This window comes from Lithobates pipiens, unplaced genomic scaffold, assembly GCF_037356315.1.
Source record: "Lithobates pipiens isolate NorthernLeopardFrog02 unplaced genomic scaffold, aLitPip1_a1.2 Scaffold_8, whole genome shotgun sequence".
Classification (NCBI taxonomy): Eukaryota; Metazoa; Chordata; class Amphibia; order Anura; family Ranidae; genus Lithobates; species Lithobates pipiens.
Genome location: NW_027507903.1, coordinates 30,037,295 through 30,062,335, shown reverse-complemented (window position 1 = coordinate 30,062,335; position 25,041 = coordinate 30,037,295). Strand labels below are relative to the sequence as shown.

Here is a 25,041-nt window from a genome sequence, read left to right as displayed (position 1 = left end):
CCACTTGATAACTTGCTTATAAATGGCACACTGGGAATAAAATAAAAATAAACTCTTGCATTACCTCTGATTTTTATTTTTATTTTTTTATCTAGAATCTGTCTGGCTGCTCGTGTGTCATGTCTGTCCCCATGGAGAACAGCACAGTGGTTCCTGGAAAATGTCCCAGCCCTGGATGCCAGGAGGCCTTTCTCACATTCCTGTGTGTGATGTGCGTTTGCAGCATGATTGGAGCCATGGCCCAGACTCCATCTGTCATCATTCTTATCAGGTGAGATGCTGGAGGTGCCCCATGTAGTGATGGACGAACGTTTCGCCCGGCGGTCGTTTCGCGGCGAATTTCCGACATTCGCGGTCCGCACGTTCGAACGCCTTTTTCCGTCGTTCGCCGCGGCGGACTTACGTGTTTAATGTATACAAGAACTTTAACCTTTGGTGACACGTTTATCATGTGATACAGGACAGCCAATTGAGACATGACAGCACATGGACACTTGTACATTCCCCCTAACCTATAAATACACCCGATCCGGTGGCCATTTTACATTCTTTCTTCTGTTACGATAGGGACAGGTTCCTGTGTGGAGTAGGGAGAGATAAACCACTAGCTATTTGGTACACAAAAGTTCTTTTCAGGACTGGTATAGGTGTTAGGTGTTGATAGGTTTGCTGTGCTGCTGATTCTTGCAGCAGCCTGAGTGTCTTTTGTTAGTTTAGAGAAAGGGAAAGGACGGTGTATGCTACAGGGACAGCCAGATTAGTCTTTCATCATCATCATCATCATCATCATCATTAGCTGTTACTATCAAGGTCCACAAAAGAGCTGTTCCAGTAACCACTAATCGTTCTCTTTTTTTGCCAATTTGTATAGGGACAGGAAGGAAGCAGTGTTGTCAGGCAGTGAGGGTAATTTTAAAGACTTGCTGTTATTATTAGTTCCACAAAGGTTCTTTTCAGGACTGGTATCAGTGGTACAGTAATAGGCTTGTACATGTATAATATTCTTTCTTCCAAATATAGAAAGGATATTATACTTGACTGCTGCCCTTCTGCTGCAGTCTGCTAAACATTCACAACTCACTTGTTCCACAAAAGTTCTTATAAGGACTGGTAACTTGGTATAGGGTGCTACGGTACATAGGCTTGAGTGCGGTACAGTCTGCTGTTCTGTAAGGACCGCTATCGGTCCACAATAGATAGGGTTGACGTGCACCACTGCTGACCGCTGCCCTATACTGCAGCAGTCCTTCAGCGGTATAGGGACTGACGTACAGTCTGCTAATCACTAACACACAACCTGCTTGTTCCACAAAAGTTCTTATAAGGACTGGTAACTTGGTATAGGGTGCTACGGTACATAGGCTTGAGTGCGGTACAGTCTGCTGTTCTGTAAGGACCGCTATCGGTCCACAATAGATAGGGTTGACGTGCACCACTGCTGACCGCTGCCCTATACTGCAGCAGTCCTTCAGCGGTATAGGGACTGACGTACAGTCTGCTAAACACTAATACACAACCTGCTTGGTCCACAAAAGTTCTTATAAGGACTGGTAACTTGGTATAGGGTGCTACGGTACATAGGCTTGAGTGCGGTACAGTCTGCTGTTCTGTAAGGACCGCTATAGGTCCACAATAGATAGGGTTGACGTGCACCACTGCTGACCGCTCACCTATACTGCAGCAGTCCTTCAGCGGTATAGGGACTGACGTACAGTCTGCTAATCACTAACACACAACCTGCTTGTTCCACAAAAGTTCTTATAAGGACTGGTAACTTGGTATAGGGTGCTACGGTACATAGGCTTGAGTGCGGTACAGTCTGCTGTTCTGTAAGGACCGCTATCGGTCCACAATAGATAGGGTTGACGTGCACCACTGCTGACCGCTGCCCTATACTGCAGCAGTCCTTCAGCGGTATAGGGACTGACGTACAGTCTGCTAAACACTAATACACAACCTGCTTGGTCCACAAAAGTTCTTATAAGGACTGGTAACTTGGTATAGGGTGCTACGGTACATAGGCTTGAGTGCGGTACAGTCTGCTGTTCTGTAAGGACCGCTATCGGTCCACAATAGATAGGGTTGACGTGCACCACTGCTGACCGCTCACCTATACTGCAGCAGTCCTTCAGCGGTATAGGGACTGACGTACAGTCTGCTAAACACTAATACACAACCTGCTTGGTCCACAAAAGTTCTTATAAGGACTGGTAACTTGGTATAGGGTGCTACGGTACATAGGCTTGAGTGCGGTACAGTCTGCTGTTCTGTAAGGACCGCTATCGGTCCACAATAGATAGGGTTGACGTGCACCACTGCTGACCGCTGCCCTATACTGCAGCAGTCCTTCAGCGGTATAGGGACTGACGTACAGTCTGCTAAACACTAATACACAACCTGCTTGGTCCACAAAAGTTCTTATAAGGACTGGTAACTTGGTATAGGGTGCTACGGTACATAGGCTTGAGTGCGGTACAGTCTGCTGTTCTGTAAGGACCGCTATCGGTCCACAATAGATAGGGTTGACGTGCACCACTGCTGACCGCTGCCCTATACTGCAGCAGTCCTTCAGCGGTATAGGGACTGACGTACAGTCTGCTAAACACTAATACACAACCTGCTTGGTCCACAAAAGTTCTTATAAGGACTGGTAACTTGGTATAGGGTGCTACGGTACATAGGCTTGAGTGCGGTACAGTCTGCTGTTCTGTAAGGACCGCTATAGGTCCACAATAGATAGGGTTGACGTGCACCACTGCTGACCGCTCACCTATACTGCAGCAGTCCTTCAGCGGTATAGGGACTGACGTACAGTCTGCTAATCACTAACACACAACCTGCTTGTTCCACAAAAGTTCTTATAAGGACTGGTAACTTGGTATAGGGTGCTACGGTACATAGGCTTGAGTGCGGTACAGTCTGCTGTTCTGTAAGGACCGCTATCGGTCCACAATAGATAGGGTTGACGTGCACCACTGCTGACCGCTGCCCTATACTGCAGCAGTCCTTCAGCGGTATAGGGACTGACGTACAGTCTGCTAAACACTAATACACAACCTGCTTGGTCCACAAAAGTTCTTATAAGGACTGGTAACTTGGTATAGGGTGCTACGGTACATAGGCTTGAGTGCGGTACAGTCTGCTGTTCTGTAAGGACCGCTATCGGTCCACAATAGATAGGGTTGACGTGCACCACTGCTGACCGCTGCCCTATACTGCAGCAGTCCTTCATCGGTATAGGGACTAAGAGTTTTGTCACAGGGTCATTTAAAAAATGACAGGCAGAGGAAGAGGCAGGCCCTTCCGCAGGGGTGGTAGGGGTAGGGCAGGAGCAACAGGCTTGAGCCAAAGTGGGAAGTTGCAGAAGGTGCGTTCAATTACTTTAAAGGATGCACCAGACTTGGTTGAGTGGCTCGCTCAGCCTTACTCTTCTGCACCCTCCTCATCCTCTCGATCTGCACCCTCTTCTTCACTCTCTGCTATGTGCACCCCCAAAGACACTACCACCAACAACACGACCACCACCACCACCACCACATACCTTCCGCTTGAGTCACTGGAATTATTTTCCGATCCATATCAAGAGGACATTTCTGATGCGCAGCCACTCTTGGTATTGGATCAGGAAGAGGAGGTAGCAACAAGCGCTACTCAGCAGTCTGACGCCAGTACCCAGATCAGCCCAAGGAGGAGGTTGGTCCCCGGTGTTGCTGCCTACTCCGAGATCTCTACTTATAGCGGTGGGGAAGGTGACGTTGATGATGACGTGTCTAGTGATGTCACGTGGGTGCCCACAAGAGAGGAAGAGGAGGGGAGTTCAGAGGGAGATATGGACCAGCAGATAGGGAGGAGAAGCAGCAATGACTTACATTGCACAGCAGGGACAAAGCAGACTGCAAATGTATCAGGAGCGAGTCATCGACCATGTACGGTCACATCTGGCGCTCCCAGGACACCGGCACATGGCTCCGCAGTGTGGGCTTTTTTTAACGTGTCCGCTGCTGACAATAGCGTTGCCATCTGCAATCTTTGCAGTCAACGCGTTAGTCGCGGTAAGCCCAATACTCACCTAGGGACGACCGCCTTAAGAAGGCACATGAGCAGCCATCACCGAGCCCAGTGGGAGCAACGGAACACACAAAGCCACACTGCAGGCTCTCACCGTCCAGCCTCGTCTTCTACTTCTCCTTCTCCTCTCTCCTCACAATTGTCCTCCACTCCACCTTCCATCACGCCAAGCTCACATTTTTCTGCAAAAAGGCAGGCTTCCGTGGGCCTAATGTTTGAGCGTAAAAAAATGATGACGCCGGATAACCCTCTTGCCCAACGGTTGGCGGCTGGCTTGTCAGAACTCATAGCCCGCCAACTACTGCCATATAAACTGGTGGACTCGGAGGCCTTTCGCAAATTTGTGGCCATTGGAACACCACAATGGAAGGTCCCAGGAAGGAAGTATTTCTCAGAGAAGGGCATCCCAGAGCTATATGGCCATGTTCAGCGGCAAGTGAATGTATCTCTGGCACACAGTGTCGGTGCCAAGATACATCTGACCACAGACACGTGGTCTAGCAAACACGGGCAGGGAAGGTATATCAGTTTTACTGCCCACTGGGTGAACCTTCTGACGGCCGTCAAGCATGTAACCCGTGGCACCCGTGTAGATTTGGTTTTACCGCCACGGATTGCATGCAGGCCTGACTCTTCTTCTCCTCCTCCTACTCCATCCTCCTCCCTCTCCTCCTCAGCTGCCTCCTCCTTTTCCGCTGCTAGCGTCTCTTCCACTGCACCGCCCAAGCTCCCCAGAACCTATTCCACATGCCAGGTGAGACGTTGCCATGCCGTGCTGCGTCTGTTGTGCCTGGAAGCAAAGAGCCACACTGGCCCGGCACTCCTTTCAGCTTTGCGTTCACAGGCAGATGAGTGGCTAACACCGCTCAATTTGACAGTTGGTAAAGTGGTGTGTGACAACGGTGCCAATCTGCTTAGCGCATTGAAACAGGGCAAAATCACGCACGTGCCGTGCATGGCACACGTCTTAAACTTGGTCGTGCAGCGATTCCTTGTCAAATACCCTGGGGTCCAGGACATCTTGCGGCAGGCAAGGAAAATCTCGGCCCATTTCAGAAGATCTTACACGGCCATGGCTCGCCTTGCTGACATTCAGCGGCGACACCATCTGCCGGTCAGACGTCTTATTTGCGATTGCCCGACGCGATGGAACTCAACCTTCTATATGCTTGATAGGCTGCTCCAGCAGAAACGTGCAGTTAACGTCTACCTGTATGAACTCTGCGAAAGAAACGGTTCTGGGGAGCTGGGTTTTTTTTCACCGCGCCAGTGGCTGCTCATGCGCGACACATGCAGACTTCTGCGGCCATTTGAGGAGATCACCAAACTGGTCAGTCGCAGCCATGGCGCCATCAGTGACATGGTACCTTATGCCTTCTTTCTGGAGCGTGCATTGCGTCGTGTCATTGATCAGGCTGTGGAGGAGCAGGAGCGGGAAGATGAGGAAGTCGCAATGCTGGATGAATTCCCAGGGGGGGCTACTCTATCTGAGACAAGTCAACAACAGGAGTCTGATGAGGAGTCAGAGGAGGATGGTGCCGGGGCGGATGAGCAGGAGCAAGAAGAGCATGCTTTAAACCTTTCTGGGATCCCTGTTGTGCGAGGATGGGGAGAGGAGAATGAAGAGGACGACATTATCCTGGATGATGAGCAGGAGCCAGGCCACCACACCGCTTCCACTTTAGTGCAAATGGGGGCCTTCATGCTCCAGTGTTTTAATAGGGACCCCCGTATAAAAAGCATGAGGGTCAAGGACCAGTACTGGGTGGCAACGTACTTAGACCCCCGGTACAAACACAAAATGGCGGAAATGTTACCGCCGTCGCAGAGGGCTGTCAGAATGCAGCACTTCCAGGCCTTGCTTCGAGAAATGCTGCATTCTGCTTTTGCGTGCGCTGGCAGAGGAGCAATTCCCACTCCCAGAGAAGGATTTGCGGGTACCAATCCAACAGCGCCTGCAAGAAGAGGCCGGTTTGAAGATGTGTTGGTGACTTCGGATATGAGGTCATTCTTTCAGCCGACCCATCGACAGGTGTCATCCGGATCCAGCATCAGGGAACGCCTAGACCGTCAGGTGTCCGACTACATTGGGTTAACGGCCGATGTGGACGCTCTGAGGAGTGATGAACCCCTAGACTACTGGGTGGGCAGGCTTGACCTCTGGCCAGAGCTTGCCCAATTTGCAATCGAACTGTTGGCTTGCCCCTCATCCAGTGTCCTGTCCGAAAGGACGTTCAGCGCAGCAGGGGGATTGTGACCGATAAGCGTACTCGCCTAGCTCACCACAGTGTTAACTACCTCACATTTCTAAAAATGAATGAGGCATGGATCTCGGAGGAATTCAACACATGTGACCAGTAGACCATGTATATGTCTATAAACTATTTTTTTAATCAAGCACACAGACCTTCTTAATTCATTTGGCTCACTTCCTTGACCCAAAAAAGCACACCGTACTATATGCCCCTACCCTCCTCTTTGAAGAGGTTGAGCGGTGTCATATTTCTACTGGGGCTGCTTATGATATCCCTGTGCTGTGCTGACTTCCTCCTGGGGGTTCTTATTATGAAGGGATCACACTATCCCTGTGCTGTGCTGACTTCCTCCTGGGGGTTCTTATTATGAGGGGATCACACCATCCCTGTGCTGTGCTGACTTCCTCCTGGGGCTGCTTACGGTGCTGCTGTCAGCGCTGTATGTCACGGTGCTGCTGTCAGCGCTGTATGTCACGGTGCTGCTGTCAGCGCTGTATGTCACGGTGCTGCTGTCAGCGCTGTATGTCACGGTGCTGCTGTCAGCGCTGTATGTCACGGTGCTGCTGTCAGCGCTGTATGTCACGGTGCTGCTGTCAGCGCTGTATGTCACGGTGCTGCTGTCAGCGCTGTATGTCACGGTGCTGCTGTCAGTGCTCTGTATTACGGTGCTGCTGTCAGATGCCTCTATCACGGTGCATGTGTCATTCCGGTATGTCACGCTGCTGGTGATCATCTCCTGCACCCTCTTCTTTGCCTACCCTGGTCCCTGACCTTCCCTCTCCTCCATTGCCTTCATTAGCTCCATAGTCCTGAATTGTTAGAACAATTTCCCAAATAAAATAAAAATGCTTGTAGTTATCGATCCCAAATTCACCTCATACATGTATTATGTCATTGTCCAGATGGTGGGACTACGTTTTACCCCCTAATAATTACCACGTGGCCGCAAATTCGACATGAAGGTTTGCAAAGTTCGCCTCCCATTGAAGTCAATGGGGCCCGCGGCGAACGTTCGGTTTCGCGAACGTTTGGGTCCGTTCGCATTTCGCGTTCGCGAAACGTCCCGTCGGAAGTTCGTCCATCACTAGCCCCATGGGCTGTTGTATTAGGAGATCTAGATGAAGCATCTTATTGATGCTGCCACTGAAATAATTAGTTAATCCATTTTTTTTTTTTGTTGTGTAAAACTAGGTATATAGCAAGATATCAAGATAAATAATGCTCTACTGCAGCTTTTTTTTAGAGATGGTATTTAAAGGGATTCTAACCTCAAAAATAGTTTGCCGAAAAGGAGAATTACACCTTTTGCAAAAATAAAAAAAAATTAAAAATACATGCACCTATTTTGAAAATAGCATACAGTGAGGGGAAAATTTGAGCCCCTGCTGATTTTGTATGTTTGCCCACTGACAAAGAAATGATCAGTCTATATTTTTAATTATATGTTTATTTTAGCAGTGAGAGACAGAATAACAATATCCAGAAAAACGCATTTCAAAAAGTTATAAATTGAGTTCTGGCTCCCAGGTGTCTTCTATACCGGTAATGAGCTGAGATTAGGAGCACGCTCTTAAGGCTGGGTTCGCACTGCTGCGATGCGGGAACGCTGCGAATCTACTGCGGGTTCCCGCATCGCATACCTCCCGGTGGAAGTTCACACTGCCCTATGCGAACTGCTGGGAGTGTCAGTGAAAAGTTAATGACACCTCCAAATCAGTTTGCATATCGCAGTGCGATCTGCAAACTTAGACAGGAATCGGATCGCATGGTGTGAACACCCATGCCATCCGATTCTGCTGCGGACCAAAAAAAGGGTCCTGTGCGAGTTTGGGCCGGATGTGATGCAAATCCAGCCATACTATCTGTATGATTGAAATTGCTTCGCACAGAGATCGCATGTGATTTGCACTGCAGTGCGGTGCGAATCACATCCGATCTCGTACACTGCAGCAGTGTGAACCCAGCCTAAAGGGAGTGCTCCTAATCCCAGATTGTTACCTGTATAAAGACACCTATCCACAGAAGCAATCAATCAGATTCCAATCTCTCTGTCCAAGGATGTCAGCAACAAGATTGTAGACCAAAACAACGCTGGAATGGGCTACAAGACCATCGATTATTCGAAAATTGAAGAAACATAAAAGAACTGTTAATCTCCCTTGGTCTGGGGCTCCATTCAATATCTCACCTCGTGGAGTTTCAGTGATCATGACAACAGTGAGGAATCGGCCCAGAACTACACGGGAGAATCTAGTTAATGATCTAAAGGCAGCTGGGACCATAGTCACCAAGAAAACAATTGGTAGCACACTACGCCATAAAGGACTGAAATCCTGCAGTGCCCTCAAGGTCCCACTGCTCAGGAAAGCACATGTACAGGCCCAGCTGAAATTTGCTAATGGACCTGTGACTAATTCAGAGGAGAACTGGGTGAAAATGTTGTGGTCAGATGAGACCAAAATCACGCTCTTTGGCATCAACTAAACTCTCTGTGTTTGGAGGAGGAGGAATGCTGCCTATGACCCCAAGAACACCATCCCCACCATCAAACGTGGAGGTGGAACATTATGCTTTGGGGATGTTTTTTTGCTAAGGAGACAGGACAACTTCACGGTATCAAAGGGGCGATGGATGGGGGCCATGTACCATTAAAACTTGGGTGAGAGCCTCAGTCAGGGCATTGAAAATGGGTCGTGGATGGGTATTCCAGCATGACCATGACCCAAAACACGACCAAAGAAACAAAAGAGTGGCTCAAAAAGAAGCACATTAAGGTCCTGGAGTGGCCTAACCAGTCTCCAGACGTTAATCTCATAGAAAATATGTGGAGGGAGCTGAAGGTTTGAGTTACCAAACGTCAGCCTCAAAATCTTAATGACTTGGAGAGGATCTGCAAAGAGGAGTGGGACAAAATCCCTCCTGAGATGTGAGCAAACCTGGTGGCCAACTACAAGAAACAACTGACCTCTGTGATTGCCAACAAGGGTTTTGAAAACCAAGTACTAAGTCATGTTTTGCAAAGGGGTCAAACACTAATTTCACTCATTAAAATGCAAATCAATTTATAACTTTTTTTGAAATGTAGTTTTCTGGATTTTTTTGTTGTTCTTCTTCTCACTGTTAAAATAAACCTACCATTAAAATAATAGATAAAAAAGAAAACTGCACATAGAGGATGGGTAAGCAACCAACATGCCACTAGATGTATAGTGCAAAACAAAATGGGAAACCAAAGTGTGACGCTAAAGTGAACAGCATTTGAATCCAAAGATGAATAAATGAATATAAACACAAACAAAACATAAAATAATTCCAAAGTGAAAAAACATCTATGGGAGGTCCATATAACCAAAATAAATGTGAAAAAGTCTTGCTTTTGTAGTCTGGTAACCGTGAATCATTCACCATCTTGATTGTACCTTCAAGATCCATTCCAGATTCAATGGACACACGTATCATATAGCATGTGGGTCAAACAGGCAGTCTTGAGGGAATGACCTCATTTGTTCAGATCTTTTTGCAAGGTTTCCACATCCTGCGGAGAAGTTATTGCCCTGCTTAGCTTAGTATTGTCCGCAAATACAGATATTTAACTGTTTACCCCATCCTCCAGGTTGTTTATTAACAAATTAAATAGGATTGGTCCTAGCACAGAACCCTGGGGGACCCCACTACCCACCCCTGACCATTCCGAGTATTCCCCATTTATTATCATCCTCTGAACTCGCCCTTGTAGCCAGTTTTCAATGCATGTACTCACCCTATGGTCCATGCCAACAGACTTTATTTTGTACAGTAATGCCACGTACACACGTGCAGACTTTTCGACGGACTAGGTCAGACGGTCTTTCCGCCGGACTTTCGGCGGAGTTCCGACAGACTTTCCAAATGAATGGACTAGGCCACACACAATCACACCGATGGATTCGAACGTGATGACGTACGACCGGAGTAGAATAAGGAAGTTCATAGCCAGTAGCCAATAGCTGCCCTAGCGTCGGTTTTCATCCGTCGGACTAGCATACACACGAGCGGATTTCTCGATAGGAACTGGGTCCGGCGGAGTTCCGTTGAAAAATTTAAAACATGTTCTATTTCTAAAGTCCGTCAGATTTTTGGACAGCTAAGGTCCGATGGAGCCCACACACGATCGAATTGTCTGACGGATTTGCTCTGTCGGACCTTTGCTGTCAAAATCCGGTCGTGTGTACGCGGCATAAACATTCATTTTTGCCATGTACTCACCCTGGCAAATGGAAAAAAAGGACTTTCCAAAAATGCTGCAGCTGTCAAGCCGGCAAAGCTTATGAAGATATGATGTACAAAATCAGCAGGAGATCAAATAATTTGTTTCCCTCACTCTAAATTTGCATTTATAATTTTTTTGAATTTGCAAGTAGTGTGAATCAACTCTAGGGATACAGGGACAAGGAGTAATAGTTGCTAGACTCCTCAGTCCTGTAGCCTCCCTTCATCCCTGCGACTGCTTCTAGGAAACCCCCTCTCTAAGGGTCACGACCCCCCTTCCCCAAAGCACCCCCCCATTTTGAGGGTACATGGCATGGTACGGCGGGGAGGGGCGCTCGCTCGTCCCCACCCCCTTTCCTGACCGGCCGGGCTGCATGCTCGGATAAGGGTCTTATATGGACCTTGGGGGGGACCCCAACACCGTTTTTTTCGGTGTAGGGCTTCCCCTTTTTAAGTCCATACCCGGTGATGGGGCCAGTGACGTGTCAGTCTCGCCGCCGAAGGTGACAACATTGACTTCCTGCGCTAGTCCCAGCAACCTGGAGCCGTATTCAAAATGAACGGACTTTTGTCCGTGTGTGGGAAAGTCCGTTCATTTCAAAAGTCCGGCAGACTAGCACACACACGGCCGGATTATAGTCCGGTGGACAATTTTTGAGTCAAAACTACTTTCTAAGTCCGCCGGACTTTTGGGGGAAAAAAAGTCTGCCGGAGCCCACACACGGGCGGATTGTCCGGCGGACTCTGGTCCACTGGATATTTTGATCATGTGTACGCGGCATAAGACCCCTTTGACACAATCGATCTGACCCAATTAGCCCCTCTATTCAGTTCTATGGTGCGGCAGATGTAAACGAACTACTGTCCGTTTACAACTGCCTACCTCCAATCTGATCCGGAAAAAAAAGGGGGGGGGATCCGTTCCCTTCCATCTGAGCAGATCGGATTGGAGGGCTCATAGAGTAGAGTGGGCTGTGTCACTGTCCACTCTGCATAAGCAGAGTCCACTCATTGTGGCCCACAACCGGTTATCAAGTCGCTTAAGTGGCCCTTGCTCTTCAAAATGTTGGGCACCCCTGGATTACATGCAAGAGGAGAGATATGGGGATCTCACAGACCTAGTGACCAAATGCTGTATTTTCCATTTTAAATCGCAAAACATTCAACCAGCGCAGGAAATAGCTTCATAATATTTGGGGATTTTTCTTGCCCCGTTCAAACAGGTTTCACTGGGAAATTTTTATTTTTTTAACACACCCCAAAAAAGTTATTATGAACATATCTTGAAGAACAGAACGATCATACACATATGACTTGATCTGACTGAATGTTAAGGAAAATTGCCATAATTTTCTATTGCTTGTCTTTAAATCCGCAAAAAAAAATAGATCAATCAAATGTACATATTGTTATGTGCATGGTCATCATTAAGTTGACATTTCTATACCAACCAATTAAATCAAGTCATGAGTGCTATTTGATTGTGCACAGATGTCATATCTTCATAAGCTTTGCCGGCCTGACAGCTGCAGTATTTTTGGAAAGTTGCTCCTATCAAAGGCTCTCCGGAGAGATTACCTTTTAAAGAAGACAGCGACTGACTACAGACAAATTACAGCACCGTTCATATCAAGCTAATGAGCCCTTTGGTTACTGTGAACATATTAGAGGTTTGCAAACAGCACAGAAACATTATCCAGCATTCCCCACCGGGGCAAAAATTATTTTCAGTCCTCCAATAATAACATCCATAACGGGCTTGGTATTTTGCTGGCACAGCATTCAACTGATGTCTCATTCCAGTTCATTTTGATTAGTTCAAGAGGTGACAAGCGGAACCAGAAACAAGGAAGGTCACTGCCTGCATTTAACACCTTGCTTTAGGCTATGTTCTTATGAAACTGAAGATAAAGAGCAATTGTAGAAGGCCTGACATATTTCAACTTGCATGAAGCCATGGCTAGGAGGTGTTGGTTGGCTGTCAAGGTCTAGATGAGACAAAAGTATGTGTGTGTCTTTAGAGAGAAGTAAAGTGAAACCTTTTCCAGTTTCGTCAGCTGAATCTCTTGCATATGCTCATTTAAAGAGGAGCTCCAGGCTCCAAAGTCAGCAGCTACAAGTATTGTAGCTACTGACTTTTATTATAAGGACACTTACCTGTCCAGGGATCCCACGATGTTATCACCTGAGCCGATTCTTCAAACGCCTTTGGGTACAGGCGCGGCATCTATTCTAAGGGAAACAGACAGGGAAAGCTTACGGTTTTACAGCCAGTTTCCCGCCTTGTGAATGGTCCCATAGCCTTCTGGGATCTGTGATATGTCCAAGAAGACCGGGGGGGGGAGGGATCGCCATGGTGCTGAAGTAGGATTGGCTACCTGTTAAAACGTGGTACCCACTCCCCCCAAAAAAATGCCAAATGTGGGCAGTGGGGGGGGGGGGGGGATGCAAACAGGTGGAATTTTCCCTTTTGGGTGAAGCTTTGCTTTAAATGCATTCTCTGCATTAGCCTTTCTCAACCTTGTGTTGTGATGTCCCTGCCCATTATGATGTCACAGTCCCAGCATCCTCTGGGACTGTGACATTATAATGGGCGGGGACATCACCCGTTGACCCCGCCCATTGTCCCTATATAAGTCGCTGCGCAACACGTCCCTGTCATTACGGCCAGAGATAGTGTTGAGTCAACATCTCAAGGAAGAAGAAGAGAAGGTGGTGAGGCGGCGACAGAAGACCAGGCCACCGCCAGTAAAAGAGCTGGAAGAAGAAGCGGAGGCCTGGCAAGAAAAACCGAAGAGGGGGACAAGACCCCCGAAGTCGGAAGAAGACCCCCGGGCGGCGACGAAGAAGAAAGCCGGGCTCCTCCGCTAGTAAAAGAGCTAGCAAAAGAGCAGAAGATAGTGAAGGAGTCCGGCGAGAAGACCCCCCAAGACGGAAGAAGACCCCCGGAGCTGTGCAATAAATGATTTTGAAACCTTGTGTTGTGTTTTATTTACATTTTTTTCACAGGTTAATGGGTAGGGGTACATTGTACCCCATACTCATTCACATAGGGTGGGGGGCCGGTATCTGGGGGCTCCCTTATTAAAGGGGGCTCCCAGATTCCGATAAGCCCCCTGCCTGCAGACCCCGACAACCAAAGGCCAGGGTTGTCAGGAAGAGGCCCTTGTCCGCACCCCCCCATGTTGAGGGCACGCGGCCTGGTACGGCTCAGGAGGGGGGGGGGGCGCTCGCTCGTCCCCACCCCCTTTCCTGACTGGCCGGGCTGCGTGCTCGGATAAGGGTCTTATATGGACCTGGGGGGGGGCCTCCATGCCGTTTTTTGGCTTAGGGCTTCCCCTTTAAGTCCATACCAGGTGACGCTGCCAGCGACGTGTCAATCTCGCTGACATGCCACATATGGCATGTCATTTCTTTTGGGGGGCGGAAACCCTCCCCCCCACTCCACAGCGCCAGAAGGAAGATCACCTCTGCTCCCTTCCTCTCGGCAATCATCTGGGACACGTTACAGGTCCCAGATGATTGCCCAGCCAGTCACAGCGCACAGCTCGCGCATGCGCTGTGCGTGCCTAGCAGTAAAGCCACAGCCGGGCGCCCACAGTGACAATGTAGGCGCCGCAGAGAGGAGGGGAGATGAGCGGGGCTTCGTTCCTCCGCATCGCTGGACCCTGGGACAGGTAAGTGTCTGATTATTAAAATTCAGCAGCTGCAGTATTTGTAGCTGCTGACTTTTCATTTTTTTTTTTTTTATTGGAACCCCGCTTTAAGGTCTCTACAAAAACTCCAAGCATGCAAAGGGAGTTGCTCCATCCTGGAACCAGTTTTGTCCCTGTTTAGACTGGGGAGCGATACCTGTCTCTGTGGTGAGATAACGCCTGTGTGGCAAGCCTCTTTAACAGGGAGGTAGGTGGGGTCAGCACAAGGCTGCACCTAGCTGATAGCCAGGGAACCTGTGTGTAGTAAGTTGCCAAGTTGGCAAGGATTTATTTTCGTGTTTAGTTTTTGTTTTGCTGTTTTTGGACCATTTTAAATAGTGTAAATAAATCGCACCTTTATTTTTTCACGTTCACTGTTGTTTGCTATGCCTAATTTTTGTGTAGTGAAGCCATCCAGGGGGATGATCAGCAGGGAATCGAATACTTTTTTTCCCCTCGCTGTAAGTATGCCCGTGTGAACAAGGTGCAAGACTACAAAAAAATTAGATCTAAAAAAGTGTATATGTCTGGAAACCATGTAATAGTTCAAACAACAGTAATAAAAAGTGATAAATATATTTAGCTACAGTATGAGGGAATAACATGTGGGAACCTTATTGAAAAGACAAATATGTATAGATAGATATAGCGCACCTCTGCAAACAACAATGTATCAATCAGCATAAAGGAAAGTGAGAAAGAAATGTAAGAATCACCATTCCTGCTGATCTTCAAAAAATACTAGGTGCTTGGCTGTCATGCTAATACTATGGCTTTTAATACTTCTTGTGTCTTTCAACTGGAGCAGGCATGTAGATGAGAAATTTGGAATTCAGTACTCCTGAGCTGATACTGGCTCAGGAAATATTGAAGTAGCTGATTTAGTATGCCAGTATTCAGTGCTATTGCATTCCAAACGCTAACATACATATTACGACCATACAGTTACAATACATTTCAAGAGGGTTAAAGTGGATGTAAACTCGATTCATGAAATTTGAGCTGGGCAAATATATCTGCAGTGTTTTCTTATCTCTCTTCAAAGCAATATGTCCAGTAGCTGTCTCCTGCTCCGCTCTTCTGTTATCAGCCTGAGAACGTCTCAAAGTTCTCCAACACAGGAGATAAAAGCAGCCTGAGTTTTGTGTTGGGGAGGATGCTATAAATTGATTAGCAGAGTACTGAACCATACAACGAACAGTTCTGAAAGTCTCTACCTATGAGGAGAGGGGGTGTGTGCCTTTCCTCCAATCTGCTGTCTTGGCTGTATGCCCAGGCTTCACTGCAGTGCTGAACAGGAAGAGAAAATCTCCTAACACAATGTGCACTTTATAAAGAATAAATAAAGCTGAAGACAGCAGATATACATGTAAAACCTATGTAGGGAGATTTGTTTCATCCCTGTGTATCATCTGAGGCTGTTCAATTCACTGGGTATATGTGAGGGTTTAAATCCTCTTTAGGGCTCATAAGAGTTTACACTCTAAGAGGGTGGGGCAAGTGGTACAGAAGGTTGTAGCTGTGGGGGATGAGCTTATGGAAATGGTAAGGATAGTTGGAGGTGTGATGGGCTTCCCTGAAGAGATGAGTTTTCAGGGATCACCAGCCAGAGTAGGAGATAGCTGGACAGATTGATGTTGAGAGTTCCAGAGGATGGGAGAGGCTCTGGAGAAGTCTTTGAGCTGAGCATGGGAGGAGGAGATAAGGAACCTACAGAGTAGGAGGTCTTCAGAGGAGCGGAGAGGACGGTTTGGGTGATATTTAGAGACAAGATTGGTGATGTATCTCGGGACAGAGTTGTAAATGTAAAATGGCTTTGTTTGTTGTTGAAGCAGCATTCATGATAAACTGAAGCGGGATAGCCTATGGAGAGGTAGGCCTATGAAAATGGAGTTACAATAGTCAAGGCGAGAGATAATAAGGGAGTGAACGAAGAGCTTGGTGGTTTCATTAGTTAAAAAAGGGCGAATTTTAGAGACATTACTGAGCTGAAAGTGTTTTATTTCTGCCTTCACCTCTCTTTGGAGATATGACTGTGACTCCGGGAGGACAATTCTACACTCATTGTCTTCATTTTTCACTTTAATCAAATATGGGAATATGAATAGAGAAATTTCAGGGAGCTTTTATTAACATATTTGTGTAATAAACTCCACTGGGATTAAGAAAAGTATTTTGAATCAGCATTTCCAATGAAAAAAATGGCTTATAATAATTAGATCCTGATAAATAGGCAGTATAGTCTCACACGTTCATAAAATACAAGACTGGCCAAAGAGAAATACTGTTAATTTGAGTTAAAAGTAAAAGTTAAATGGCTATCATGTATTTTAGATGTGTATGTGGAGCTTTGGCTGGAGTTTCCTTTAAAAGAAAATTGTCACTCTCCCCCCATTACATGTTTTTTTTCTTCCCTGCTTTCCTGATGCTGGGCCGGCCACACTTAAGATACTCACCCATGCAGCAGATCCAGCATTGTCCTACTGAAATCCTCTTCTCTGCAGCCACTGCAGGGTCCCGTGCCATCATGTTTCACTGTGACCTCATTGGGATTCGGGTTCTGGTGAATGAATGGGGTGATGTGCAGGGCTCCAAGTGCCTCCTGGGATAAGTACATCATATATCTAAGGAGGGACTCGGGGCACTGGCGTAAGCTGCCTAGCCAAAGGCAAATGTCAGAGGATGGGGGGGGGGGGTGGGGGTTGATGCGGTGGAGAGGAGCCAAATCCATTGAAAGAGTGTTTTAAAGTAGACCTTCCCTCCCAAAATCAATATTGCCTCCTTGAACTTCCTCTTCCCCAGCCTGTCTAGATTTTTTCCTTCCAGGCAGTGGGTATCTGTTTTTCGTGGTACCTGCTCCCACTTATATACTCCCACTTCCCTAAAGATGACGTCACCTTGGACAGGTCCCCCCTACCTGCAGCTTCCTGGGATAACACGACCCAGAAGGCTACCTTACCAGCCCCACTGCATGCAATCATCTTGCACATGCACAGTAGGGGGGTAACTGTAAGACACCAGGAAGTCACAGCTGACTCCCAATACCAAGGTGGCTGCGTGGAGGAGCAGAAGTTCTGAAAAGAATCAGAATATTTATATAAAAAGACTAAGCTAATGACTGTGTAGCAATGGGAACTATTATTTCATGGGGCATCTGCTTTGCCTTAGTCTTGCAGGCCTATCTAAATTATTATTGGTGGGTCGCTCTTCACCATCTGCCATTTTTTTTTAAACGCATCTACTCATTTTTGGGCAATCATAGAGACAATGGAGTTGATTTACTAAAGGCAAATACTGTAGACTGTACACTTTGCAAGTCCAGTTGCACTCCTTTTCCCCAGAGCTTAGTGAATGTTGTGAAGGTCTGCTGATTTCCATAATCCAATCAACCAGTTTTTTCCCTTGCACCCGATTGGATATTCTTTACAAAAGTGAATCTTCCTCACATTCACTAAACTCTGGGAAAAATTAGTGCAACTGATTGCTACTTTGCCCATTAAGGCAGAGGCGTAACTAGAATCTTCAGGGCCTCGATGCAAGAAACCATGAAGGGCCCCCACCAGGGGCATTGCTAGGTCTACAAAAGGTCTCGGGCTAGAGCCCATAGCAGCGAAGTGAAGAAAGTCTTACACTTGGGCGGGCATACACATGTATATAATATATGTGTATGTGTGTGTGTATATATATATATACTTTATTATCATTACATATCAGTGTGGATCCCCCACTTACATCAGGGTCCCCAGAGATCCCCCACTTACATCAGGGTCCCCAGAGATCCCCCACTTACATCAGGGTCCCAAGAAAAGCCCCCTCCTTTTACATTAGTGTCCCCAGAGAGCCCCCCTTACATCAGGGTCCCCAGAGAGCCCCCCTTACATCAGGGTCCCCAGAGAGCCCCCCTTACATCAGAGTCCCCAAAGAGCCTCCCCTTACATCAGGTTCCCCAGAGGGCCTCTTCCTTACATCAGGGTCCCTAGAAAGCCCCCCCCCCCTTACATCAGGGTCTCCAGACAGCCCCCCTTCCCCCAAAGGTTCCCCTGTACCTAGCTGGTCTCCACTGTGGGTCACGGTCAAAGTAACAGGGTCTTTGTAAAGCTACCCCCAAACCCCTGATACTCACCTTGCCAGCACTACCTTGTCACTCCTGATTCACAGCCGGGGACAATACCAAATGCTCCTGGGAATGGGGAGCATGGGATCCTCCCATGTGACTGCTAATTTCTTGCTACTAATCCCTAAGCCAAAGCACTGTCTGTCATATAACTAGGGAATGACATCACTGCTCCTCTTATTGTCTGACCCTAGCTAACACTGGGGATTTTAGTGGCTACTATGAACAGGGAAAAGAGGGGTGAGAGTGCACTACCAAAGTGAATATCGGGTTTAAGGATGATCATTTACAAAGACATTGTTACTTTGCCCTGAGGCCCCTTGAACACGGGTGTTTTTGCACGAGTCCTAAATGTATCGCCTTAAATAGCCCACATGTAATGTTTGATTGAACAATCTCCTTTAGATTTACCAACACCTAAATAGAGGTCCACCATAGTACCTGCTTAAGTTATATCCAATCTTGTAGGTTCTCACACTGCATGGGGACAGAGGAGATTGTACATTCAGATTGTAACATGCATGGGCAGCTATAGGGTTTTCTTTTTAAGCGGATCTTCACCTAAAGATTGAAGCTACCGTTTTGTCTCGTCCCCTCCCTAGCACAAAGTCGCAGATTTCTCTTTTAAAAAGCTTATACCTTTTTTGGCCATACAGTTCCTTGAAAAAGTATTCATACCCCATTGAAATGTTCCACATTTTGTCATGTTACAAGCATAGTTACATAGTAGGTGAGGTTGAAAAAAGACACAAGTCCATCAAGTCCAACCTATATGTGTGATTATATGTTAGTATTACATTGTATATCCCTGTATGTTGCAGTCATTCAGGTGTTTATCTAATCGTTTCTTGAAACTATCAATGCCCCCCGCTGAGACCACCGCCTGTGGAAGGGAATTCCACATCTTTGCCACACTTACAGTAAAGAACCCTCTATGTAGTTTAAGGTTAAACCTCTTTTCTTCTCGTTTTAATGAGTGACCACAAGTCTTCTTAAACTCCCTTCTGCGAAAAAGTTTTATCCCTATTGTGGGGTCTGCAGTACAGTATTTGTATATTGAAATCATATATTTCAGTGCTTGCAACTTTTCCTCATAACTAATATCCTCCAGACCCTTTATTAGCTTTGTTGTCCTTCTTTGTACTCGCTTCATTTCCAGTATATCCTTCCTGAGTACTGGTTCCCAGAACTGGACAGCATTACTCTAGGTGCGGCCGGACCAGAGTATTGTTGAGTGGGAGAATTATCATTGTATCTCTGGAGTTGATCCCCTTTTTAATGCATGCCAATATTTTGTTTGCTTTGTTAGCAGCAGCTTGGCATTGCATGAGCCTGTCATCTACTAGGACCCCCAGGTCCTTTTCCATCCTAGATTCCCCCAGAAGTTCTCCCCCCAGTGTATAGATTGCATTCATATTTTTGCCACCCAAATGCATTATTTTACATTTTTCTACATTGAACCTCATTTGCCATGTAGTTGCCCACCCCATTAATTTGTTCAGATCTTTTTGCAAGGTTTCCACGTCCTGCGGAGAAGTCATTGCCCTGCTTAGCTTAGCATCATCTGCAAATACAGAGATTGAACTGTTTACCCCATCTTCCAGGTCATTTATGAACAAATTAAATAGGATTGGTCCCAGCACAGAACCCTGGGGGACCCCACTACCCACCCCTGACCATTCCGAGTATTCCCCATTTATCACCACCCTCTGAACTCGCTCTTGTAGCCAGTTTTCAATCCATGTACTCACCCTATGGTCCATGTCGACAGACCTTATTTTGTACAGTAAAGGTTTATAGGGAACTGTGTCAAATGCTTTTGCAAAATCCAGATACACCACATCTACGGGCCTTCCTTTATCTAGATGGCAACTCACCTTCTCATAGAAGGTTAATAGATTGGTTTGGGAATAACGATTCTTCATGAATCCATGCTGATTACTGCTAATGATACCGTTCTCATTACTAAAATCTTGTATATAGTCCCTTATCATCCCCTCCATGAGTTTACATACTATTGATGTTAGGCTAACTGGTCTGTAATTCCCAGGGATGTATTTTGGGCCCTGTTTAAATATTGGTGCTACATTGGCTTTTCTCCAATCAGCTGGTACCATTCCAGTCAGTAGACTGTCATAAAAATTAGGAACAATGGTCTGGCAATTACTTGACTGAGTTCCCCAACCAAAAACGTAAATGTGTTTTATTGAGATTGTATGTGATAAACCAACACAATGTGGCACATAATTGTGAAGTAGAGGGAAAATGATAAATGGTTTTAATTTTTTTTTACAAATAAATATCTGCAAAACTAAAATCTAGTGGAACCAATTGTCTTCAGATGTCACCTAATTAGTAAATAGAGTCTACCTGTGTGTAATTTAATCTTAGTATAAATACAGCTGTTCTGTGAAGCCCTCAGAGTTTTGTTAGAGAACCTTCGTTAAAAAACAGCCTTATGAAGACCAAGGAACACAACAGATAGGTCAGGGATAAAGCAGTGGAGAAGTTTAAAGCAGGGTCTGGCCTTTATGGGAGAGTGGTAAGAAGAAAGCCATTGTTGAAAGAAAATCGCAGGAAGTTCCATTTGCAGTTTGTGATAAGCCACATAGGGGACACAGCAAACACGTGGACGAAGGTGCTCTGGTCAGACGAGACCAACATTTTACTTTTTGGCCTAAAAGCAAAATGCAAAAACTAACAATGAACATCACCCTGAACACACCATCCCCACCGTGAAACATGGTGGTGGCAGCATCAAGTTGTGGGTATGCTTTTCTTCAGAAGGGACAGGGAAGCTGGTTAGTGTTGATGGGAAGTTGGATGGAGCCAAATACAGGGCAATCTTAGAAGAAAACCTGTTGGCGTCTGCAAAAGACTTGAGACTGGGGCAGTGGTTCACCTTCCAGAAGGACAACGACCTTAACCACTTGCCGACCGCCGCACGACGATATACGTCGGCAGAATGGCACGGGCAGGCATATGGGCGTATATATAAGTCCCTGCCTGCCCGCGGGTGGGGGGCCCGATCGGGCCCCCCCCGGTGCCTGCGGCGGTCGGCATTCCTTCGAGAGCGATCCGGGATGAGGGGGCGGCCATTCATTCATGGCCACCCCCTCGCGATCGCTCTCGACGAATGGAAATCCTCCGTGACATCACTTCCTCTCCTGTAATGTAAACACAGGAGAGGAAGTGATGTATTCTCTCCTCCGTGTCGGTATTTTTCGTTCCGGCACCGAGGAGAGAGGTTCGGTGAGTTGCACCAACACACCACACATACAGTAGAACATGCCAGGCACACTCACACCCCCCCTTTACCCCCCGATCACCCCCCCAATTACCCCTGCCCCCCCAGTCACAGTGACACCAATTGCTTTTTTTTTTTTTTTTTTTTTTTTTTTTTTTGCATTGGTGTCATTTGTGACTGTAATAACTGTTAGGGCAGTTAGGGTTAGCCCCCTTTAGTTCTAATGTACCCCCCTAACCCCCCCAATAAAGGTTTAACCCCGTGATCACCCCCCGTCGCCAGTGTCACTAAGGCTGGGTTCACATTGCAGCGGTTTGAGAACGGATGTGATTCGCACCGCACTGCAGTGCAAATCACATCCGATCTCTGTGCGATTCGAGTTCAGCCATACAGATAGTATGGCTGAATTCGTGTCGCACCCGCCGCACCCGCCGCAAACTCGCACGGGACCCTTTTTTTGGTCCGCAGCAGAATCGGATCGCATGGGTGTTCACACCATGCGATCCGAGTTTGCAGATCGCACTGCGATATGCGAACTGATCTGGGGGTGTCATTATTTCACTGACACTCCCAGCAGTTCGCATAGGGCAGTGTGAACTGCCGCCGGGAGGCATGCGATGCGGGAACCCGCCGCGGATTCGTGGCGTTCCCACATCGCTCCAGTGTGAACCCAGCCTAATAAGCGATCATTTTTCTGATCGCTGTATTAGTGTCACAGGTGACGCTAGTTAGGCAGGTAGGTATTTAGGTTCGCCGCAACTTTTTATAGCGCCAGGGACCCCCATATACTACCGCATAAAGCCCCCTGATTGCCCCCTAGTTAACCCTTTCACCAGTGATCACCATATAACTGTTACAGGTGACGCTGGTTGGTTAGTTATTTTTTTATAGTTTCAGGGCACCCGCCATTTATTACCTAATAAAGGTTTAACCCCCTGATCACCCGGCGGGTGTCATTTGTGACTGTAATAACTGTTAGGGCAGTTAGGGTTAGCCTCCTTTAGTTCTAAGGTACCCCCCTAACCCCCCCAATAAAGGTTTAACCCCGTGATCACCCCCCGTCGCCAGTGTCACTAAGGCTGGGTTCACATTGCAGCGGTTTATGAGAACGGATGTGATTCGCACCGCACTGCAGTGCAAATCACATCCGATCTCTGTGCGATTCGAGTTCAGCCATACAGATAGTATGGCTGAATTCGTGTCGCACCCGCCGCACCCGCCGCAAACTCGCACGGGACCCTTTTTTTGGTCCGCAGCAGAATCGGATCGCATGGGTGTTCACACCATGCAATCCGAGTTTGCAGATCGCACTGCGATATGCAAACTGATCTGGGGGTGTCATTAACATTTCACTGACACTCCCAGCAGTTCGCATAGGGCAGTGTGAACTGCCGCCGGGAGGCATGTGATGCGGGAACCCGCCGCGCATTCGTGGCGTTCCCACATCGCTCCAGTGTGAACCCAGCCTAATAAGCGATCGTTTTTCTGATCACTGTATTAGTGTCACAGGTGACGCTAGTTAGGCAGGTAGGTATTTAGGTTCGCCGCAGCTTTTTATAGCGCCAGGGACCCCCATATACTACCGCATAAAGCCCCCTGATTGCCCCCTAGTTAACCCTTTCACCAGTGATCACCATATAACTGTTACAGGTGACGCTGGTTGGTTAGTTATTTTTTTTATAGTTTCAGGGCACCCGCCATTTATTACCTAGTCTCACTAGTGTACCCCTAAATTTAGGGGTGTCTACTTTCCAAAATGGGGTCATTTGGGGGGGGTTTGTGCCATCTTGGCATTTTATGGCCTTCAAAACTGTAACGCCCTTAGAAAGCCTGAAGGCGGTGCTTGGTTTTCGGGGCCCCGTACGCGGCTAGGCTCCCAAAAAGTCCCACATATGTGGTATCCCGGTACTCAGGAGAAGCAGCAGAATTTATTTTGGGGTGTCATTTCACATATGCCCATGGCATGCGTGAGCAATATATCATTTAGTGACAACTTTGTGAAAAAAAAAAAAAAAGTTTGTAATTTTCCCGCAACTTGTGGCAAAATATAAAATATTCCATGGACTCAACATGCCTCTCAGCAAATAGCTTGGGGTGTCTACTTTCTAAAATGGGGTCATTTGTGGGGGTTTTGTGCCATCTTGGCATTTTATGGCCTTCAAAACTGTAATAGGTAGTGAGGAGTGAAGTCAAATATTTACGCCCTTAGAAAACCTGAAGGCGGTTCTTGGTTTTCGGGGCCCCGTACGTGGCTAGGCTCCCAAAAAGTCCCACATATGTGGTATCCCCGTACTCAGGAGAAGCAGCAGAATTTATTTTGGGGTGTCATTTCACATATGCCCATAGCATGTGTGAGCAATATATCATTTAGTGACAACTTTGTGAAAAAAAAATAAAAAAAATATTTTTTTGTCATTATTCAATCGCTTGAGGCAAAAAAATAAAATATTCGATGGGCTCAACATGCCACTTATCAATTTCCTTAGGGGGTCTACTTTCCAAAATGGGGTCATTTGGGGGGGTTTTGTACTGCCCTGCCATTTTAGCACCTCAAGAACTGAGATAGGCAGTCGTAAACTAAAAGCTGCGTAAATTCCAGAAAACGTACCTTAGTTTGTAGATGTGACAACTTTTGCGCAAACCAATAAATATACAGTTATTGACTTTTTTTTTACCAAAGACATGTGGCTGAATACATTTTGGCCTAAATGTATGACTAAAATTGAATTTATTGGATTTTTCTAATAACAAAAAGTAGAAAATATCATTTATTTTCAAAATTTGCGGTCTTTTTCCATTTATATCGCAAAAAATAAAAATCGCAGAGGCAATCAAATACCATCAAAAGAAAGCTCTATTTGTGGGAAGAAAAGGACGCAAATTTTGTTTGGGTACAACATTGCATGACCGCGCAATTACCAGTTAAAGCAGCGCAGTGCCAAATTGTAAAAAGACCTCTGGTCATTTACCAGCAAAATGGTCCGGTCTGAAAGTGGTTAAACATACAGCCAGAGCTACAATGGAATGGTTTAGATCAACACATATTCATGTGTTAGAATGGCCCAGTCAAAGTCCAGACCTAAATCCAATTAAGAACCTGTATAAAGAATTGAAAATTGCTGTTCACAGGCACTCTCCATCCAATCTGACAGAGCTTGAGCTATTTTGCAAAGAAGAATGGGCAAAAATGTCACTGTCTAGATGTGCAAAGCTGGTAGAGACATCCCCAAAAAGACTTGCAGCTGTAATTGCAGTGAAAGGTGGTTCTACAAAGTATTGACTCAGGGGGGCTGAATACAAATGTACCCCACACTTTTCAGATATTTATTTGGAAAAAAAATTGAAAACCATCTAACATTTTCCTTGCACTTCACAATTATGTGCCACTTTGTGTTGGTCTATCTATCACATAAT

At 46.6% G+C, this 25,041-nt stretch overlaps 1 protein-coding gene across 2 annotated transcripts in view; it reads left to right on the top strand.

Moving 5' to 3' along the window:
• SLCO3A1 (solute carrier organic anion transporter family member 3A1) overlaps positions 1-25,041 on the top strand; it is a 546,291-nt gene that overhangs the window by 457,934 nt on the left and 63,316 nt on the right. For both annotated transcript variants that reach the window (XM_077472554.1, XM_077472553.1), the window contains exon 8: positions 96-271. In XM_077472554.1, the coding sequence (XP_077328680.1) occupies positions 96-271 (176 nt within the window). The remainder of the gene's footprint in view (positions 1-95; positions 272-25,041) is intronic.